The 22902-nt window shown below is 29.1% G+C and overlaps 1 protein-coding gene across 1 annotated transcript in view; it reads right to left on the minus strand.

Moving 5' to 3' along the window:
• The window catches only part of LOC113371285 (putative transcription factor SOX-15), a 139736-nt gene extending 119439 nt beyond the window's left edge, over positions 1 to 20297 (minus strand). The window contains exon 1 of the mRNA XM_026611918.1: positions 20140 to 20297. Coding sequence (XP_026467703.1) covers positions 20140 to 20191 — 52 coding nt within the window. The 5' untranslated portion in view covers positions 20192 to 20297. The remainder of the gene's footprint in view (positions 1 to 20139) is intronic.
• Between the last annotated feature and the right edge of the window lie 2605 nt (positions 20298 to 22902).

Genomic DNA, 22902 nt, shown 5'->3' on the forward strand with positions numbered 1-22902 from the left:
AACATTTTTTATTTTTTATTGGATTTTGCGTTTTACATGTATACAATAAAAAGTTAGCATTATTTACGTTGGGGTTCGTAAGTAAATTATTAGAGCGAAGGGAGTTGATTCAGAGGAGTGGATTTTGATGATATCAAACAGTAACAGACATCGGTTTTTATTTAAGAACATCGATAGCAATATGTTTCCAATTGGAACTAGCTTTTACCTGGCATTTCTACATTAATGAAAATTCATTATTTTATTATTAAAGAAATGTGATAATAAAATTAATCACATAGGGATGAGTCAACTGTTTGACTTATCATATATAAAAAAAATCTATGTAGTAGTAAGATAATTGGTAGTCCGTACCAACATACTATAATTTAATTTTGATCTACATAAAAATTACAATAAACAAACGATTTCACCTAATTCTACATATGATACCACATATGTCACTCGATGCAATCATTAAATAAAATTGCAATCAGTTTTGATTATTCCTGTTATTTCAAAAACTTTTGGATATGAATTTTATAATGTAGCTTCAATATAAGTTTATAGAAATTTTAAGAAAATGCTTAGCAAAAAATAAAATGTTTATGTAACAAGTTAGGTATATAATCTAGAAATTTTCTTAAAAAAGAATAATACATAATTTTTGTGAAAAGTGTGGTATAACTGATTAACCAATCTTTCGAATTAAGTTCAAAGTCATTATTAGGATAAATACAAAATATAGTTGATAACTTTTCTTGATGCATATTTAAGGAATAGTTTGTATCATAACTAAAAAATCTTTCATAAATACTCTTGTTCGTGAATCAACATTCAAATTATTGCAGTTTAATTTACTTTTCTTGGATTGATTTTTTAACTATCTACAATGAGAGCATAATCATCCTTCAACTTCAATTTTATTTCTTTTAAAAATTTATTTTGTTAAACTCATTCTTAGGAATTTATATTTGTGTAAAATCGGATATTATAGTTTTAACAATTAAATTCACTTCTTCATTTATAACGAAATATGCGTTTATAAGTACTTAATGTTGACGAGTTAAAAGTAAAAGTGAAGTCCTTCAACGATTGTGTCGGTACCTGTACATTTTTATTATGATCATATGTCATTTTTATTGCAAAATTATTTATGCGTCAATATCAATAACCGTTAATTTATATTATATAAAATATAATTTGATTATTAATTTTATGTCACGTTTTCATTAATAATACAATTTAAAATTTAATGATTGGAAATAAAATGTGCGCAACTCACAGTACCTATATCAAAAGTCGTAGGTTTGATTATTACTTGTTTCAAAAAAATTATTAATTTTCTTGTTAAGTTGATATTCATTTCTGCTCTTTTTCTTACAATTGCCTCATATATGAATTGATTTATACAATTTTTTTGTTATAGGGTAATTATTAAAGATTGAATTTTATAATTAATTCAGGCTAGAACGTGGACAATCGGTTTCACACTTTTTTCAAAAAACCGATCGGCTGATCATCGCGCGAAAATATTAAACGCTAATAGTCCTCATAGGAACTTATCGCATTCCTTTTACATTTTTTAAATCGGTTGAGCCGTTTTTTGAGAAAACGTTTACGAAAAGTCAAATACCGGCACACATACACACTTAGCCAATTGAGCCGAAGGGGGCTCATTCAATTCAGAATGACTTGAAAGTTCGAGAAATCTTAAAATTAGTAAATCCGATTTTTTTGGCGTAAACATGAACTTCTCCTTCGAGAAGTTAAAAATTTAATTTAAATTGATTTTATCAATTATTGGAAATCCTATAACAATCAATGTTAGTAACAACTTCACCAAATGTGTCAAATTCATATGTTTATGATATGAATAAATGAGATTACAAAATGATAAAAAATATTTACTTAAATTATTACTCTCGGCATATCAAGTCATATCTTAAAGGGAGTCGCCGCCAGATATACTTCTCTGTTGTGTCCACAAATCTCGAGAATGACAAAACGTGCGGAATGTGAGGGCAGTTTGCGAATTATATGTGGACCGACTCGCTTAACTTTATTTGTCGTGCACTGAAAAAAAATAATATGCAACTCTTCCAAGAAAAATTTCAAGAGATGTTTTTTTACCGGCTTTGGCATTTTCCAAGTTGTACTCATTTTATTTCCCGTACCATACTAAGGGCACACAAGAAACTAGTGGTGTTTGGTATTGTTCCTTAACGCAAATTGCTGGATCTCAACGTAGCATAATTGAATCCAGAATTTTTTGAAAATGTTTGACTTTTTGAAAATGTATTTTTTCAAAAAAGTAATCATTTGCTTTTACAAACTCGCACCAAGATGGTGCACCGCAAAATGACACTACTACCTTGGTACACAACTCAAACAAATGGAAACAAAATTTGTACTTATTATTGAAATTTCTATAAACTATTTGATCATCTAATTTGCAATTCGATCATGTCTAATAAACATTTTTGCCGCCGAATGGTATTTTTTTAATATTTTCTCTGGATCTCCGAAACTGCTGGACCTGTGTCTCCAAAAAGAGAACCAATTTTTCTTGCTATAATATAAGTGAAATATATTCCAAATTATTCAAATCGGACGCAACCTTATCTAAAAAATTCAATTATCATTTTTGCTTTTTTGCCCATTGATATAAACTTTAATGTAAATGTATAATTAAACTTAATAAACCAAAAATTTTATTATCTCTTACTGCTATTATAAATCGTTCTGCTAATTTGTAGGTATGTTTCTTCAATTTATCATGGTGAAACTTATTGTTTCTTGAAATACAATTATTAGAAATAATGTAAATATACAACTTCTGTTTGAAATACTTTGTTCATAGGCACATTTTTTTTCAAAGATCGCACTGCATATAACTTTTGTGTGGAACTTTGTCAAGAGAATTCATCAACAAATTTGGAATTTATCTTTTATCAAATTGTCTCTTTTTATCTTATTTGACTTTTTTATTCACTATTTTGTTATTGTTTATACCTTTGGTTTCGTTGGTTTTTTTATCGCAACGATATGTAATATTTCTTAGAGGATATTTAAAATGTTAAGTCTAACTTTAATATAACGAAATACATTATAAACCAGCTGTATAAAGTATTTTTAAAAATTATATTCAGGTATCAAAAACAAAACAACAGTGCTCAGAACCTTAACGTCACGTCAGACTTTTTTTTTAACTCTGTATTATTTAGCAATCAGAAATACATAAAGATTCCAGTGAGCTAAATTGACAATATTTAAGAGCGATGCCTAAGAAAAACCCCAATGAGATCTTCTCAGTTTAACAATTAATATGATAATATTATATTAGACTTAATCTAGGCTAGGTCTAAAGGCCAGTGTCGTTTCAATCTCCTTATGCCAAAAGGTTGAGTAATGTCAACTATTGATGGGTTCGAATGTGAGTCCAGTTCCGTTTGTACTTTTTCTTAAATTCTTTGAACGTTAATAGCACCGTTTTCATGTTGAGGTCGCTGTGAATGGTTTCATTTGTCACGTATGTAATTAAGTGTTGTTAGTAAAATTTTTGACTGAGTTCTCTGCATTATAGCTATATTTGATTTGTAAGCACATCCCCAGAGCTCAATTCCATAGGTCCAGATTGGTTTAATTATTGATTTATATAGCAGCAACTTATCAACAGAGAGCTTAGACTGTTTACGCAGTAGCGAATCAAATTCTTTCATTTTGATCATTATTATACGTCAGACTTAGATGCGTAATCTGTTATAGCCTTTTCGTAAACACTTATATCATTTTCTAAATATAGTTTGCTTCTATTTCATTAATTTGCTAGGAAAAATTTATTTGCATATCACGAATATCATTGCGAGACAATCTTCCGCTCGGTTGATTGTAAAGTTACTATAGTACTTTAATTGTTCAACAATTTACTGTTCATATCAATTAAAATTCATATCAACGGTAATTAAAAATTATCAGTATGGTTCTCATTATTAATTGCAGAAATTAAATAATTTATTTTATGCATCGCATACTAAATAATAGTTATGTGAAGTGTTATCAATCTCGTTTATAATGTACAACAAAGTATGCAGATGGTAAGAATGTCCTTCGAACATTGGTTCTTCCACGTCTGGTGGCAGAGAGAGAGTCCTCTTCGAATAAAGCGTCGGTGATTTATGTGAAGCCGATGCCGCCGTTTGGTCGTTACGTTAGTTTAACTCGCTCTCAAACAAGATCAGATATAGATTCCGAACATATCCTACTCGATACGCCGACGATCAGATATACGTGTAACCCATGCCAACTAATGCTGAATTTATCTTTTATCTTTTTCACGTACATGGCTTGTTATTTGATATTATTAGCAGAACCGTAGAATTACATTTGCAACATTCAAATTGTTATTAACGGCGTAAAAATAATGTGATTTATTGAATTCTATAGTTAGTAATCGTAAATTTACAGAATAGTGTTTTCAACAACTATTCTACTTTTAAATCATCAGCAATTTTTTTACCAGTAGAACGAAAGTTCTATAACGTTTCAATTAAAATTGGGTAGACCGGAGCGTAAAGGTCTGAGAACAAAATGGCCCACTAACATTATCATAAAAATAAGGTATGGTTTCAACCGACGCTATTTTAAAGTAGAGAGCACAAGATGTGTAACCGGCATAGTCATGAATCGAGCGACGTCGCTATCGGGAGATAAATCAGTAATGTATGAAAATTTATAACAATAGTAATTTCTTTCACAGTTAGTTTTTCTGGTTGTGGGCACTGTTGTTTAGTTTATGAAACCCTGATACAATTTTTAAATGTACATTATTTAATTGTTTTATAACAGATATGGTTGCTTCTAAGTTAGATTCGAACGTTTTTTATACTACTTCTAGGTCAGCTTACATGTGGTTGGGTAAAAAGCATCATCTAACACTTTGATACTGGCAAGGGTGGAACAATAAGAAAACAGTGAATAAAAGAGTAAATTAAGTCAACAAATGTAACTTTACGAGAAATAAATCAATTTAATAGTTATTCCAGCTATATTAATGGCTATTTGTGACAAAGTACTAGACCAAGATCATATATAGTGTGATTTGTGCAAAAAATGAGAGTTTTTTCCAAAAAAGTTCGCATTAATTTAATCATGTATAGCTATCCATTAGGAACTTTTAAACTCTTTGCCCAAAGACGGGATAAAAAGGACAGATACAAAATTTGAGAAAACCAGAAAAAGAACATATTTCTATAATTAGGAATTAACTGAGAATTATACTGAACATAGTTCGATAGTTGTTTTTTATATGTGTAATGTACTATGAGATAGTTGTTTGGTTTTCACAGTATAATTACTGTGAGTCCAATTGAACCTTTGTGTCCCTACTTACACTATCACAACATTTTAAAATATAATTTGTATTTTTTTTCGACACTATTTTACTCTATATCATGTACAATTTTATATCTCATGTAGGTATTTGATCAAATAAATATAATAAAAATAAGTAAAAAATATATATAAATTTCAAGGGGGGATTTAGGATTGAAGGTGAATGCTATACAAAAACTGTTATTAATATAAAATTTTGAATTGATTGATAATTTTTCATAGTAAATCTGTTTTAACTCCTCGTTCATATTAAAAGTAAATCTATTTAATGATATTAATGATTTGTGTTAATGTCAAAGAGCTAATTTTGTTCATTTTATCTAAATAAATTGTGATAAAGAATTCTGTATATAGAAGTAGATGATTTAAATATTATCCATCTTCAACTTGTATATTGTTCTATATCTCGTGGTATACAGGTTGTTAGTAAAAATTAAGAAATTTCAATTTAGTTTCATATACTTAGTGGAAAAATTTTATCATTTTTTCACGTAGATTTCAATATGTTAAAACTCGATAAAAATGCCCAATAATTACTTATATCTATTCTAAATCAACAACTGTCGAGCTACTGTTCTCGTTTCATGGTTCCGTAAGCATTTGCTTGAAATTTTCGCGGAAAATGCTGCCGGCACCGATGTAGTGATACATCACGTAACATTTACATTACCATTTTTAACAAGACATTTTGGTTAAAACAAACAGTATAACACAATCTCATTTCAAAGATACGGCACAGGTAAAACTTAGTAAAACCAGTTTACGCTCAGTTTGTAATAAGACTGCAGATATAAGTCGTGTTCAAGTTTATGATAACGTCTAACGAGATGTCACATGGTTTAGCAAAGAAGAACGAGTTTTTTTTGCCCTTCTTTGAAATATGCGTGTTGGTAAAATTAAGAAGTTAGTGAAAATTGTGAGTACAGGTATCGTTTTGGAATTTTTAAAATCATACGAAAGACTATATTCGTTGATGATCTTCTTTGTGAATAATTGGCAGAATACAATGATTTAAAATTATTAGAGAATTCTCACATGTTTCAGTTTCTTTCTTTGAATGTGTTTCATATATACGAACAAAGTATCTACTTGTATAAAAAGAAGGGTTGCTCTCAAAATTAAAAAAAAATGCTACATGTTATAATTTCTTAACAGAGAATAATATAGGGTAGGGCCGGACTCAAAGGTCCAATTTGACTTTAAGTAATTATACTGACTAAACCAAATTAATTACATCGCAACACATAACACACATTAATAAACAACTATGTTCACTAAAAATCCAGTATGATTTTCACTGAACTATGTTCAGTAAAAATCCAGTTAATTCATTTTGTAGGAATTTGTTGTTTCGTAAAATAAATAACCAAAAAACTAACAACAAAAGAAAATACTTTTGTTATGGATTTTTAAACATTGTTATTCAACTCTTGATAAAGACGTCGTAAGAATCAAAGGGATGCTTGGTTACACATTTTTGCCCTCTACTTTCAAATATTGTTAAAAATGTCATAGCTTTTCATGTTTTTAAGATATCGGCAGTGGTCTTTTTTATCCTCTAACTTTTAAGCATCGCTCTACCCTATTCATTAAATTTTGAAGTAATACAGCAAAGTAAATTATATGATTTTCTTTCGCAAAAACTATCAAGTAAGTGTCAACTAATACGAGCGTTTTTTCTTTGCAAGACAACTTCAATCTCTGACCATTTCTCTGTATTACCTTTAAATTGAAATGCTCTATTTTTTGCTAAAAATCTATTTGCAATTACTTTTTTATTGAAACATGAGATAAAAACATGAGAAGATCTACTTGTCAAATTTTGTCACTTTAATTGAAGGAATTTCATTTAGGGAGCGTCAATTAATCACGTGAGGTTTTTAGGGGGAGGGGGAGTTTGAAAAAAAAAATTGCGTAGGAGAGGGAGGAGTATAGTAACATATCACGTGTATTTATTTTTCAACTGATTTAAAAAAAATCAAACATATTCAAAAAAAAAATTGTAGTTATATCACGTAACTAAAAATACACATGATGTTTGGTGGGGGAAAGGGGGTAATTTTGAATATCACCATGTGTCACCAAGAGAAAAGGAGGTTCCAAAAATCCTTAAAAACTTAACGTCCTCTTGAGAAGTGTTGCAAATACGAGTATATGTACCTGAATGTATATGCATTAATTGATAATACCTGTAGATGTAAAGTTATGCTATTAACTAGTGTTTTTGATCATACTTTTAATATGGTAAACAATCATCCTATGTAGCAATATCATATTTTATGAGCAAGGTGTTGAAAGTTATTTTTTATAAAATTTTATCAATAGCGCTAAATGCTACAAGTTTTAAATTTTATTATAGAAAGAAATAACAACTGCTTCAAAAGCGTTTTCAACCTCTTGTCACAAATCGTTCAAATGGTTCAACTCTCAAATTATGTTTTTGAATAAAATTTGAATTGACATGTACATCTATATCGACGAAGCATATATCGACAGTATAGACTCTATGATGATAAAGAAACAGTACAACAAAATACATAAATTATTTCATTCTTACAAAAACACATTTTTAGAAAACATAGTTAAATTAATTGAAACCTCCTCAACGGATATCCGTGATGTTTTTTCGTATACTTCTCTCGACAATAGATAAAGATCTAATTTTATATTCCTTGTACCTCAACCGACGCGACTTGCATACCAGGTAACATTTTAATATCTGATATGATCCGGTGCTAGTAGTAGAGTTAAGCAAGTGCAGTTGACGTAAAAACTTCAGAAAAATATAAAAAACAAAAAGCATAAAAACAAAAAAGTGGCCCCGTCTGACGGCTTCCGAAATCTTTTGTGTGGCCCGCGACAACTGACAGAAGACGTTTTCCGAGAAGTGAGCTAGTAGCACGTGCCGTACGCGCTACCGTTAATCCTAACGCGTGCTGCGTTTATATGTGCACTTCATTCGTGAAGTATATATTGCAATGCGATAAATACTTGCTCTACTCTCCATCATAGAATTAATGTATTCCGACTTATCACTATTCGTATTCCGTAGTAAATTTACTATAATTTACCAAATTCCAGTAAAACTTTAAAAAATATGTATAAATTGTGCACTTAAGCTCTCCCTAATAAACTAATAACATCCAAACTTTATGAACTTTATACACTATTCCATTATTAAGACAAGGATTTGTTGTCCATGTAATTTATTAAATTTTCACATTAAAATTTAAAATGTGGTGAAAGTTCAGCATTAACGTTAAAATGTTAGATAACTTTCTATGTTATTTAATAACAAATATTACTGAACTCGCCCGTAGGTTAGTGGTTAGAGCTATATATGGGACATATTAAAAATTCAAATTAAAAAAAATCAGATTGAACATTCGCTTCGAGCATCCTGATGCTGTCCCTCAAACAGCAGTTTCATCGGTTTACACATTCGGAAATATAAACAGCAATATGTTTCCAAATGGAAATTGCTGCATTAATCAGAAAGTAAATTCAGAAACCAAAGAAGTAGTAATAAAATACATCACATAGAAATGGTACAACTTTTGGGTTGCCAGCTATAAAAGACGATGTAGTTAGTTAAGTAAATCATCACAATAGATCATACAACCCTTAAGTTCTGCTTGAATAATATGTGAAACTAGTGCAAATTGCTAAAACTAATCTAAAAACTTGTGAATTTATATTTTTTTCAAAGCAATCTTGAATTATAGAGCTGCGTAGATGTTTTAGAGAGGTTTGTAGAGAGTTCAACATTTTTAGCCTTGTATCGTCAAACGACTTCGAAATGGCTAGACCTGTCTTTGCCAAAAATTAATCAGAACGTCTCGTCATCAATAGTGCTCTCGAAATTTTAGACTAAAAATTTGTAATCAAACATACATACACACACACATAAAACATCAAGTTTTTGTAAGGCATGCCAAAATGTTCTAGAGAACCTAAAACGTAAATATATGCAAAAAATATTTTCGAGTTTTTGACCCTAAAAACATGTTCCACGCTCAAGTCAACTTGACTCGTTTACAATATAATTTTTATGCAGTTCTTTCTCTATAAATTAATCAGCAAACAACAAAGAGAAAAACATTAATTGCTGTGTGTAAAGTATTGACAAAAGTATATCGTTGATCTTAAGAAAATTTTAAAAATTGATATAAATAAATATATTTATATCATTAAATTAAATAAATAAATTTTAAAATTGATTTCTTTAAGATTGATTTTAAGATTGAAGTATAAAAACTTAAATTTCTTCATCCAACAGAAGTATGTGTTTCTTGCAAGACCTGTGACATAAAACATAATTCCTCAATGAGTTACATATTATTTTACACATAAGTACCGTATGTAAGTACGAGTATACAACATGTTATATGTGGCACATTATGGAAAATTCGACGATGTTTTGATATGGGCTTAAAACTAGTTTACATTGTTAAATGATCCTCTTGCTCTAGATATTATTCAAATTTTATATATAGATATAGCCGATTACTTACTGTACTTTATGGCATGGGAAAAAATATTTTAGATTGGTACGTTTAGATCATTTTTACCATCCATTTATGTAAAACAGTTTTGATTATCATATAAGTTGATTACATACTGAATTAATTGATCGTAAAAAGAACACAATTTACGAACTATATTACTACGTCATTTCTATTTTGGGAACGAGTATTTAATATGATTTATATAAACTTCTACTTTGATTATTATGGTAGCCATATAAAATCCTAGACTCTCGAAATTGGAAAGTAACTAAATATCAAAGGAGACATCAGAGTTTTCAGCTCATATACCTTAAAAATGTATTAGATCGGAAACTATATAAGCGCAGCTTTCACTCGTGGATTACTTCAATTGATTTTTTAGGAATAGGGTGAGAGTTGTTCAGATGTAAAACTTATTTTGTTATTTAATACAGGTTCTGGTGGTTTTTCACTTAAAGATAAAAAACGCTCGAGTTGTCCAGTTGAAGTTGATTGCAAAGGTTTGTGTACATTTACTCTTGCCACCACGATCAGCTTTGATGTCTACATTGAACAACTAACGAAATTAAACAACTCAGAGAAAAATCGGCTGTAATTGAAACATTGACAACATTTTGGACCACTTGGCATGGTTGGTATGTTTTGGCACTTCCAGCATAGTCCTGACCTTGCACATCTGATTATTTTTTGTTTCAATTTTTACAAAATTCTGCGAATGGTAAATAATTCAATGATTATGATGGTGTCAAATTGTACTTGATTCAGTTCTTCGCTAATAAAAATCATAAGTCTTATGAAAGTAAGATAACGATGCTGCTTGAAAGATGTTAAGAAGCCATTGATCCAAATAGACAAATCATTACAAAATTAAATTATTCAGTTTTTTTAACAAAAATTCGCTTTTATTTTGTTTCCAACGAACTAGTTGTTTCTAATGACTAAATTTCTAGAACTTACGAAATACATTGCATAATTTCAATCTCACAAGCGCACATTTCTCAAAAGTCGCCGGTACCCAATATATGCAAATGAGATTAATATTTACTGCTTTGTCAAGCAATTTATTAAGATCTGCTGCAACATGCATCTACTGAAAAATCATTTGCAAAGTTAAACGTAATTCGAAACGGCCGAGGTAGTAAATATGATCTCAGTAGTCAGTAGTATTCTTTCGAGAGTTTCTTTCTGCGATGGCGCAACGCAAATGTGTGTGCTCACCGCCAGAGCACGTGGAAACCCATAAACACAATTTATATTACATGGTAGGTATATCTGTTGTGTACATTATGCTACGAGAACAAACATTTTGTATTCGGATTATGAACTGAGATATGAAGTATGACGTCTGGAAGCGTCACACAAGGTCCGCGGGCGCAGATCACTCGCGCCGAATGCAGTAGTACAGAAATGTCTTTCTTTTAGTTGAAATACAAGAATATTTTTCAAAAGTTGCTTTAAATTACCAGCTGAACTTTTTATAAATCTTTCAAGATGAGTAAAATTAAATATTCGACACGGGAACCGTAACTGTTTCTGCAAGGTAAAAAAATTGCCAGTCATTATATTTAAATTGGTTGTTACATCCAAAAGTTGATTAAACACCTAAATGATAACAAGTAAAGGTAATCCTATTATCATATTTTAATTGTTATATATTATGAATGCTATGGCATCCACGTGAAATATTACGCTTTTACGCAATTTGCTTGCCCAAGCTACTTTGCTTGTCCAAGATAATACAAAAATACCTCAAGAATCAGTTAGTCATTACCTCGACAGATATGATAATTACAAAAACGTGAAGTTATATAAAATTAAGTTCAAAATAATTAACTTAAAAATTTCAATGCTATAGCATTCATTTCATTCTGCATCACAATGCAAATAAATGCTAGCGGGTAGTCCTACATAAATATTTTGTTTGGTAAAAAGATGAGCAACAAATGAATATTACGATATATAATTCGTTAAGTATTTGAATATACTTTTTTTTAGATTGCCATTTTCCGTAAATTTAGGTGTCTTACTGCTGGTATCCTCTTCAATCCAATTGCTACTTAAAAATATGGGCTAATTCTATATACAAAAGTAATTACTATTTTTATTAACTTATGAGAATGTTCATTACCTCCAAAAAATACTTTTGCAAACTGTTTAAACAGAATTATAAAAAAAATACTGGAATCTTTTGAATCTTTTTATACAAAAAAATATAAAATTTATCAACAATATTTGAAAGTTGAGTTGCTAAGTGAGTGAAAAAAATTTTTGCACGTTGAACATTAAAAACAATTCCTTCATCTCTGTGTGATAAACTTTGTTATTACAATTTCGAAACAACAGAACGTAGAAGTGAAAACAGAAGTCACTACTGCTTGATATCAGACGTCTCTCAAGCGAGATAGAACCAGGAACCTGTAATTCAGGTCCAGTTGCTCTAGCCACTTACCCACGACTTAGTCTGACTCACCTCAGTTAGAAAAATTGTGATTAGTTTTATTTATGATATGACTACGAATATAAAAATTTATTCATTCTTAATTATTCCAAAAAACATAGTATTCATCAAGTCAATGCTTGTCTATTGAACTATCAAACTTTTATCATGCATGGAATAACTTTGACTCGCAATTTTATTGGTATCTATTTGGAACAAATGTATGTGGGTCATTTTTCATAGGTACATAGTACACTGAATATATAAATATTCAGTACGCAATCACTATATGTCTTTTTTATAAAAAATATTATCTGCATAAAATTATTTTCATCATTTATAAAGCAGTATTTGTAATCTCCGATAATAAAATTGACAGCACTAAATTTAAGTATGATTCTTTCCTGATATTTAAAAATCGTACCGAACAAAAAAGTTTTGATAGACAATAGTATCAAATACGTTACTCTCAAAAGTTTTTACTATGAAATTAAAATTTATATACTTTTATAAAAGGCTCAATTAAAATATTGATAAGTATGTTATTACAATATCGTTAATTTATTTTTCTGAAAATTATTTCTAATGATATGTAGAAGTTTCAGACTACAAAGCTGTGAGCATAAAGTTAGGAGAAGACTAATTGGTATTTATAATATTTATTCTGTGCTCTATAATTTTAGCAAACTATTTGGAATGGTATTAGAATAATACGATATATCTACAATTATAGGAAATGATTGAAAATCGAAAGCTTTATTTAAGTTAATTTATCATTTTCTATGTGTTTACAAAAATATCATTCTATACTGTTACTGTAAAAAATAATTTAATGCATTTTTGCTCACTCGTGTTTTGAAATATCAATTTATATTACAAGCCACTTTCGATGAGTTGGAGGTAAACAATTACAGAATAACAAACAAAAAAAATCTTGGTTTGGAGTGATTAGCGCGTAGGTTTGCAATTAGGCAGATTGCAGGTTCAATTTCCGTCAGAAACAACCCTGATATCGAGCAGCAGTGATATAAATTTTCACTTGGGAACATAGATCTTAAGTATGTTTTCAAGTAAAAATAGCCCTTCGCGGGCTATTGATGCACTAAATTTTGATCAGTCAGTAAAAAAATTCTAATAATGAAGTATGTAATCAAATATGAATGTATCAACCGCTGGGTTAGTAGTATATAGTGCGACGTAAGAAAAAGCTTCAGTCCAACAGCTTATAGGACGTAAGGTTCTAATTGCTGTTAAAATATGGTAAAAAAAATCTTGGTTTCATTGTTTTTATTTTTGATTTTGTCATTGATTTTCTATCGATTTTAATTAACAGTTAAACACATTTAGCAATGTTATATTGATATTATCATTCGCAATATCGTTATCAACAATACTGCAATCTACCTGGGTGTTACTTATTGCAATCTTATTCACTAGACAAGGTAATTCCATCGTTTAACAGGATATTTTCAACTGTTTTCCGTAAAATGACATATTATTATTTTTAAAATGATATTCGTATACAAAAAATACGAATTTAACCATAAACTTCTATTCTCCCGCCACCTACCAGTTCTCTATGACTATTTCGACGTGTTTGCCGCTGGCGATGGACTTTGTAATTTTTTTCGAATTTTCAGTCGGCCTCAAGTCAGGCCTATCCCAAAGAAGATTTAGTGTTTCGTTTTAAGTGTGTCGTAAATGTTGCAAGTAAAAGAGGATTTTCACAGTTATTCGCGTCTGGTGACACATAAGCCCCAAGAGTGAGTGGAGCAAGGAGTTAAGTGCGCTCAGCCGCTGTGGCCGCTGTGGAACGTTATCGCGTCCCTAGCTGCCAGCGGTGGCAATAAAGTGAACATAAGACGGAGATTAGCATGTCGGAGCCTGAGGTATTACGCACTTTAGAGCTGCGCACAATTTAAAAAAACACCTCGGATGATGATTATTCACTATTTTGAACTAAAATCTTGACAAGCTAAAGTCGCAAGCTTTACATGCTAAAGTCGCATTCAAAGCGCATAGAAACTGGTGAATGGCATCGTGCTTTAAGTCAAATTACTGAAACTTTCCGTACCAAAAATTTAAATGTTTTAAAAATCTTTGAATTGTTTTTGAAAACTGAAAAAAAAGTTTTTTGTGAATTTTGAAAAAATATGACTTTTTTGAAAAAAATTGGAATTTTTGTTTATATTTTGAACTTTTACTCAAAGCAATCGCGCTGCGTAGTTGTTATAGAAACCAAATATCGAAACGTGTAAGCTCCGCGTCACAGACCAACGGATGAACATTGGTATGAAACCCAAAGAACTATGAACAATATTTGTACTTATCATGAAAATTTTTCACTTTTCATTTTGGATCTCCGAAACCGCTGAACCTGTCTTCCACAAATATTAATCAGTTCTTCGTTTTGTTGATACGAATAGAATGTTTTTGGAATCATTTAAATCTGACCTTCCCTTCTCCCAACAACTGAATTACCATTTTTCGTACCTATAGGTTATTATAACTTTTCAGAAATATTCATGAGCAAAATTGTAATAGCTATTAATTCAATTTCTCTTCTCTTGTAAAATTGCTTTCTTCAACTTAATTTTCTAGTTACTAGCATCTAAACATCAACTCAACAGAACCTTATGTAGCAATTTTGCAAAAGAATACATTATTTATTTACTTTTTTGTTGTGTACACCTTTACCAATGTAAAGGTTCAGTTGGCGCTTTTTACTCCAACCACAATGTAAGCTTTTGTAGAGTTATATATAAAAAAAACTGTTGGAACTAACTTAAAACTAACACAACATCTTATGAAATAATTAAATAACGAATACATAAAAAATATATTCAGGTTTCATGAACTAAATAACAGAGCTCAAAACGAAAAAAAAACTACCGACAAATAAAAAATATTTTTATTATAAATATGGCCGTTTATGAAGTTTAATAGCTTTACCCTACACTTAAGAATTTACAAATCCAGAAAGTGTAAAAATATTTTATGTTTTTTTCACTATAATATAGAATAATTATATAAAATTATTGCTGAAGGTATTTATCGAATGCAATGAATTTTAAATGCTTTTTTAAAACGGTGACAAGTAGACACGTTCAATTAGTTAATTTTAAACAAATATTTTCAAAAGTAATACACTTTCTGAATATGGAATTAATAAATGTATAGCACAATAAGAATTATTCTAGGAGCACTACAGTGAATTTCCAAACAGATTTTTTAAGAATATTTAAATTTTATTATTATTTCATATAAAATTTTCAATTATACTAACGGGAAAGATATAATGATGGCGCAACACAATCAACAGATTGCTATTTTAACCAGTTTAGCCTAATTTTGGCAACTTTTTAATAAATACTTTGATAAATTGTAATGAAATAAATTATCGATAGTAGTTTTATTATTTAATTTATTAACAAGTTAAGCAATGGTTTGTTTATGAACAAGCATTTTATCTTTGACGCGATAGACAAATTTTGTCTGTCATTGTATCTACAAAATATTTTGCCAAAATAACGCGTTTTAATTAATCGTTGTAGACTTTTTGATAAATTGACAAATTCATAGCTGATAAAAATTTAATGCAATACAGAGACGCTTAAGATTAAAATGTCGCAGACGATGCGACTACTTGATAATATAAAAATGTTACAAAGATTTAGATTTCGGAATCTATAGCAACTCTTTCCTGGTTTATTAATAAAAATATTGCGATAATAAATATAATGTATAACTTTATCAGTATCAAAAATTTAAAACTAAACGTTATTCTTTACATTATACAGTTTCAAAGATACGGAGTAACAAGTTCTAAAAATGGCTATTCGTATTTTGAAAGAATGGAGCATCCGATTAGAATGATTCAAACAATATAGTATATTGTTGGTATATTGAATATACCACTTGTATTGACGGAATGAAGAATTAATAAAAGTTTTGGGAAGGCTGATCCAGCGTAGAACCAATAAAAAAAGCTAAGAAAAAATGCCACTTGGCGCTCAAAAATAATAATTACTCATTTGGCATACGCACATCAAATAAGTTATTTTGTAATGGTTATAAATTTTCAATATTTATAGTTCACACAAATGTCTTCGATATTTTCGACAGTATGGATCAACCGGCTTGAATGGGTTTCAAAATTTTCAAGAAATTTCAAAATTTTCAAAAAAAAAAACCATAATTTCAAAAAACTTTATGAAACCTCATAATTACAAAAAAAAATTCTCAAAAAAGTATTATTTTTTCTAAAATGTCAAAAATTCACATAAACTTTTCTTTAATTTTCAAAAAATGTTTGAACAATTTTTTTTTCAAAAGTTTTTAAACATTTGTTACGAGAAGTTTCAGCAATTGTCGAACGAGATATGTTTTAAATTACATTTATGCTCCAACTTTTAATTTCATTTTACCCTAATTTAAATTTATTTCATTACATAGTACATTTTATTAAAATTTTTTACTTGAATAATAGATTCAAGTTTTTGCTGAGCATGTAATCTAATAAGAAAACACAAAAAAAACTGCCTTGAATATTCAACATGTTGAATAACAATTATGCCTGATAATGTATCTACTAATAAAAACTATAGCGGAACATTTTAATTTTAGTCCTGATAGTTTTTTTTTTAATTAAATTAATAAGTTAATTCATAAAGTTAAATTTATAAGTGTTTTACTATTCATCTTAAAAACAGATAATGGAGCAAAAGAAATATTGAAACTAATGCTTCTACTTTTTATTTTATTTTTGATTTTCAATTTTTTCTATTTTTCTAAGAAAGAGAAACAATTATTAATAAAATAACAGCTATTTCCGAAACATGTGAAGTAATTTTATTATTTTAAAACTTAAATTTTAAATTAGGTTATGTTTGGATTATTTTCTAATAAAGTTCATATTCGAACGTTATAAGTTTCCCTATACGTGATTGTCGCGTTGTGGGCTGATAAGATCCCACGCGGAACTATCGGGCGCAATCGCATTTTACGACCTTCTCGGCTACCGCATGCAACTTGCTCGGTCGCGACGACGACACTAAATGTAAAATTGTAAAATTGTAAAATTGCAAAATGTAAGTCGCGACTGAAACTAAACACAATTGTATGAACTACCTATTTAAAAAAAATACCCTTTAGGCCTTAAAATTTAGGGGTTTGTTTATTACTAAAAAAAGCGCCGACTAGTAAGATCGCGTAAAAGCTGAAAAATATTACTTTTTTATTAACACTCATTAAAGTTACTTTGATAAGGTATAGAAAAGGTGTCGTATCGTTTGCTCTGCAGGAAAACTTCAATAAAAAAACGAGAATAGAAATATAAATATATTTTTCAACACACAGTTCTTAATAAAAAAAAAATACCCTGCAGAAACCACCGAGACAAATAAACACTTTATTCTAGAAGTTTACGTCTCAAGAAGCCGTAGAGTAGATATTTAACTTTGATAACCATACTCATAATGCCAATAGTATCCATTTTTTCTCACATCATATATTCTATCATACGGTAAGAACGGATCTAAATGTTGTGCACGATACGAATTTTGTCAATTTACACATAATTACTCAATTTATTTTGCAGCCGGAGATGCGGCATCCGCGTTTAAAGGGCTAGTTTTCATTTTATTTCGTAAAACCAAATATTGATCATAACCATTCTCAACTTTATTTGCAGCAAAATTTTAACTTCTAAGTAAAATTTCGATTTAACTTAAAACTTAAACAATTTTTGCAGTGTATCTTAGAAGTCTAAAGTAATAATAAAATTTACAATAAAATGCATTTTTTTTTTAATTTGGATATGATGATCTTATAAAAGGTATGCTTTGACAACAATTATAGACATGATATGTATAGAATAATTTTATAGATCTACTGTTATTCTATATTTAGTTAAAATATTTTAATTGTTTAGCAGAAATATTAAAAATATTAGAACATTGCACTAATCATACATCTAATTGGCACAAAGATCCAATATGACTTAAAGAAATTATACTATTTAAACTGCATCATCTACATCACAACCCAAAACACAAATCAAACAACCAATCAACAAACTATGCTCATGCCAGTAAAATTTTCACTTACATCCGAAATTATAGTAATATGTTTTTTTTATTATTCAGTCTCTTTTTATCCCATAGACGGGTAAGTGGCAGTCAGGGGGTAAACAGATCTAATGTTTCATTTTTAATTGTAAACTTTTAAATTATCAAATATACATTTAAATTATGCAAAACATACATTTTCATTCTATTTTTTTTAAAAAGATAACACTGTATATAATCTTGATCCGGTATTTTTCAGAAATATCAGAAGTGGTATAACTATTAATTTATTTTATTTCTTGCAAAATTGTGTTTTTTAACTGATTTAACATTTTTATTTTACTAATTTTTATTTGTTTGCGCTTTTGCCAGGGTGAAGTTCCTTACCCTATGCACATATCAGCAATTATAGAGGTTATATAAAAACATCTGTTGACTATTAAAAACCAATTTAATAACATATACTTAAAAATTAAATCAAGGTCCCGTAAACTAAACAACAGTGCTCACAACCAAAAAATCTAACAAGAAAAGAAAATTCTTTTGTTATATTCAACCATGACCGTTTATCTATCGATAGCGACGTCGTATAAATGAAGGTGATGGCTGGTTTTATATCTTTATTCCTCTACTTTCAAATATTGTTGTTAGAAAATTTCTAACTTTACTTGTTTTTCAGATATTGGTGGTCAACTTATTTACACACGGATCTTTAAGCCCCACTCTACCCTATTATACACTGTTCATTATATTATACTACAAATTGCTACGAGTCTTTGATGCAAAATAAAAATACTCTTTCAGTTTTATAATATATTATGAATAAAAGACAATATAAACGAAATTGTTGCTCTTGGATTATATTTCAATTTTTAGTGAATTACAATAACTAATAGTAAATTGGCAAAACTATATTCATAGAAAAGTATCTTCTCGAAATGAATGTTTATTTACAAAATATCATATTTTATAACTTTGGTTCATCTTGTTAATTAAAAAATAAATAAGAACAATCTATTTAGATTCTAATTTGAATAAGAATCTATCTAGATTCTATTTCAAATAAGAATCCATTTAGATTATATTACAAATAAGAATCTATTTAGATTCTAATGACAAAAATCAATTTTAACTCTATATTTTCATTTTCAGGTAAATTAGTCTAATAATAATTAATGCCACTGTGAATGTTATTAATTTAATCAAAAGTTAAACAGAATCAATCTCCAAAGGTAACGAAACGTTAAAATCAACATTTAATTAAGGTACTCAAATATGTTGCAATCAATGTATTTAATAACTCTAATTGGATTATCAGTAATGCCTCATTAGTTACAGCTGAATAAATTTAAGTGGTTTTATTTATCTAAGCGCATGACAATCACAAACAAATGAGTTAAGATAAAGTATCCATAAATAACTATAGGCCAACAAGATAAGAACACCTTATTCGAACACCCGAAATAAGCACGTGTGTGAATTTCAAGTTTTTGCTTAGATAAGAGAGTACTTTGTTAAAGAGAGTTCTAATATCTATATCTTTATTTATCTAGAGAATACAAAGCATGTAGTTCTTTGAAATGAATTGAAATTTCCATAAGAAAGTCTTAATTATAACTAGCACTTTTTTTCGTTATTTAAAAACATTTAAAAATTTAGTTTCAACTACGTTGTTTCAGAACGATTGCATTTTTGTCTTTTTAAAACTATAAATTATAATTCAAATGTTTAAGTAAATAAACCTAAATTTTACCTGTACGAGCAAAACTGCGGGTTATCGGTTTCAGTATCTGACTCCATTTCATGCTGCATGTTGCAAGCAAGTTCTAAAAAACTCCTTTAAGTGAAAATAGTTCTGAATCACTAACACAAGTCTTTATGTATAAGTTCTAAAGATGTATATATTAATAAATTGCCATTGTTTAATATCGTCACATGACAACAGTCTTTCTAAAAACACTGTTTTCTGACACCTCAAGTTTTACACAAAAACTCTGTACATAAAAGTTTAAATAAATCCAATTAAATATCACATAAAAAATCAGCACTAATGAAAAGTCTAAGAAAATAAGTCACCGACACTAGACACTCAATGAAAAGGATTACACACATAAAATTAAACACAAAGAAAATTCGCTTCAGAAACCAATTAGAAAATTAAATAAAATTAAACGAAATGAAAATAATTTCAAAAACGGTTCAATGCGCTACATGACCGTTCCGTTTGACAATGAGAATCCAACTGAGCGCAGGTAAAACACAACCTGTGGAGTTTCGCGTAAACCACCTACAACGGTGCGTAGACAGAGACAGAAACACAATCTCCGACGTTGGAAAGACAAAGAAAGCTACATTTATTCTCAATATTATACCCCTCCATGAGAGCATTTTACCCGTGGGGCGTGGCTTGCCTTGTACTCCGTAGGAGTGAAACGGAATGACAGTTAATGATTTAATGTAGAAGTGGGATGGATGATAGCGCTTGAACCTGAAAGCTCTCTCGTAGAGATCGACTCTGGGTAATGATGATTTATAGCTGAGCTTTTGAAAAAAGATGCTTTTTACGATTTAGTTTTTGCAAATGCTTTATGGAGAAAATACAAGTAGATCGTCGTTTGATAGGATATTTTACTCATTGGGATATTTAATTTTTATAATGTTTTTAGTATTAACTTTAATACACAGTAAAAACGTGTAAATAACACGGTAATGGACCAATTGCAAACTTGTTCATAATTGCATTCAAACATACTTGTACTGATTAGTAATATTCTGCATTGTATTTTTATTTTACAATTAATTTATTGCCAGAATTTGTTATAATGATTATACAACGATCAATGATCAGAATTACTCTAAGTTGTATGAATAAATAAAATAAAAAAATATAAAAATAAAAAACAAAATTATGAAAAAAACTGCATAACTTTGAATAAATTTCAGAATTCAGTTACTATTTTAAGTTTTGGAAATTTACAAAAATTAATTTTTTTTATCACTATTATTCAGTACATATTTGTCATAATAAATTTCAAACTGAAATTATAAGGATTGATAATGAGTTTTCTAGTGGTTCAATATTTAAAAAATAATATTAGACTAATTTCAAAAAATTGTACGTTTTAAACAAAACTCAGGAAACTCATTGCTTATGACGAACATAAAATTTATTTAAAGTTGTACATTTCCTGTGCACAGATTGTCTGCTATTGGAGTTTTTGAAAAATTTTAATCAATCTCCCATATTTAAAACTTATGATGATAATTTAATAGTTTATGTAGGGTAGGGTAAAAATGTTTTTTTTTTCTGTTTTTCAAAAATTTGTCACTTATCCTTGTTGTCCCATATTCAGTTTAAAATGGGGCGACCAGGTTGCAAACAGGTTCAATATTTTCTTTTAAATTTTAATGCAATTTTACGAAATAATAGCTACATTATTCAACCAATGCACAATACAAACTTCATAGGTACATTTTTAGATACATTTTTTGTCGACGATTTCACAGAAATGATTTTAATAATTTAAAGCACGGTTTAACCAATTTGAATGAGTTATAAAACATTCAATTTCTTTTGATGGGGAGACGTCCTAATTATTTTATGGCAAAGGCAGGTCCAGCCGTTTTGGAGATACGCTTCACAAAGTGGCAATTAAGTTTTCGACATAACTTAGAAATATTCATCTACAGAGTTGAACATTTGGTTCAACTATTCATCTCTGGTAATTTATATCAAATGAAAGAAATTTAAAATAGACACAAAATAATCGTCAAATATAGTGTGAACTATTATAAAAGACTATACACTATTTCTTACGCGCTATCGTAAAAATCATAGAGAATTTTTACATAAGGCAATATGCTCATTTCAATGTTAACTTCAAAGATAAAAGCAATTGTCTTATGTATTTCGATAAAAATAACTTGTAATTCCAAATGTACGTGCGAGTATTTGAATAAAATATTTATCAGCTCTTATACAGTTCAGTATACTTAGTGACTGGTGACTTATAATAACATATATATGTCTTATGTTATGAATTGATAATGGATTTTATTACAACCACGCTTGACATTCGGGTGGGAGTATTGTTATTGTCATTTTAGACGTTTCGGATCCACATTATGCCGAGTTTAATCCCGACGCACTTCGTAAATATATTTTGCTCTACATACGTTTCTGAAGATATATATTAAAAGCGAAATCACAACGTCGTATTTAATGTCCTGCCAGGATATGCTATTCAAACATAAATAACAGCCGCTGCAACTTGTGCGTATGAATCAATTGATATAAAGGACGACGGAGAAATCAGAATAAGGGTCCTCCGAGATAATAGTATATAAAGTGTCCGAGAACTCATAAATTTTAAAACGTGAAGTAATATGAAAATTATGAAAATTATTATTTCAACAGCAGTATATTACAATTTATGTAAGAAAAGGACTGATGAAATTTATCATGTGAGTTCTTTGAAATATATTTGGGCTTAAAATTTTTAATATTGCTAACATT

The sequence above is a fragment of the Ctenocephalides felis genome, unplaced genomic scaffold, assembly GCF_003426905.1.
Source record: "Ctenocephalides felis isolate EL2017-DRISC unplaced genomic scaffold, ASM342690v1 CF-g0.4_SCAFFOLD_01492, whole genome shotgun sequence".
In the NCBI taxonomy this organism is placed as follows: Eukaryota; Metazoa; Arthropoda; class Insecta; order Siphonaptera; family Pulicidae; genus Ctenocephalides; species Ctenocephalides felis.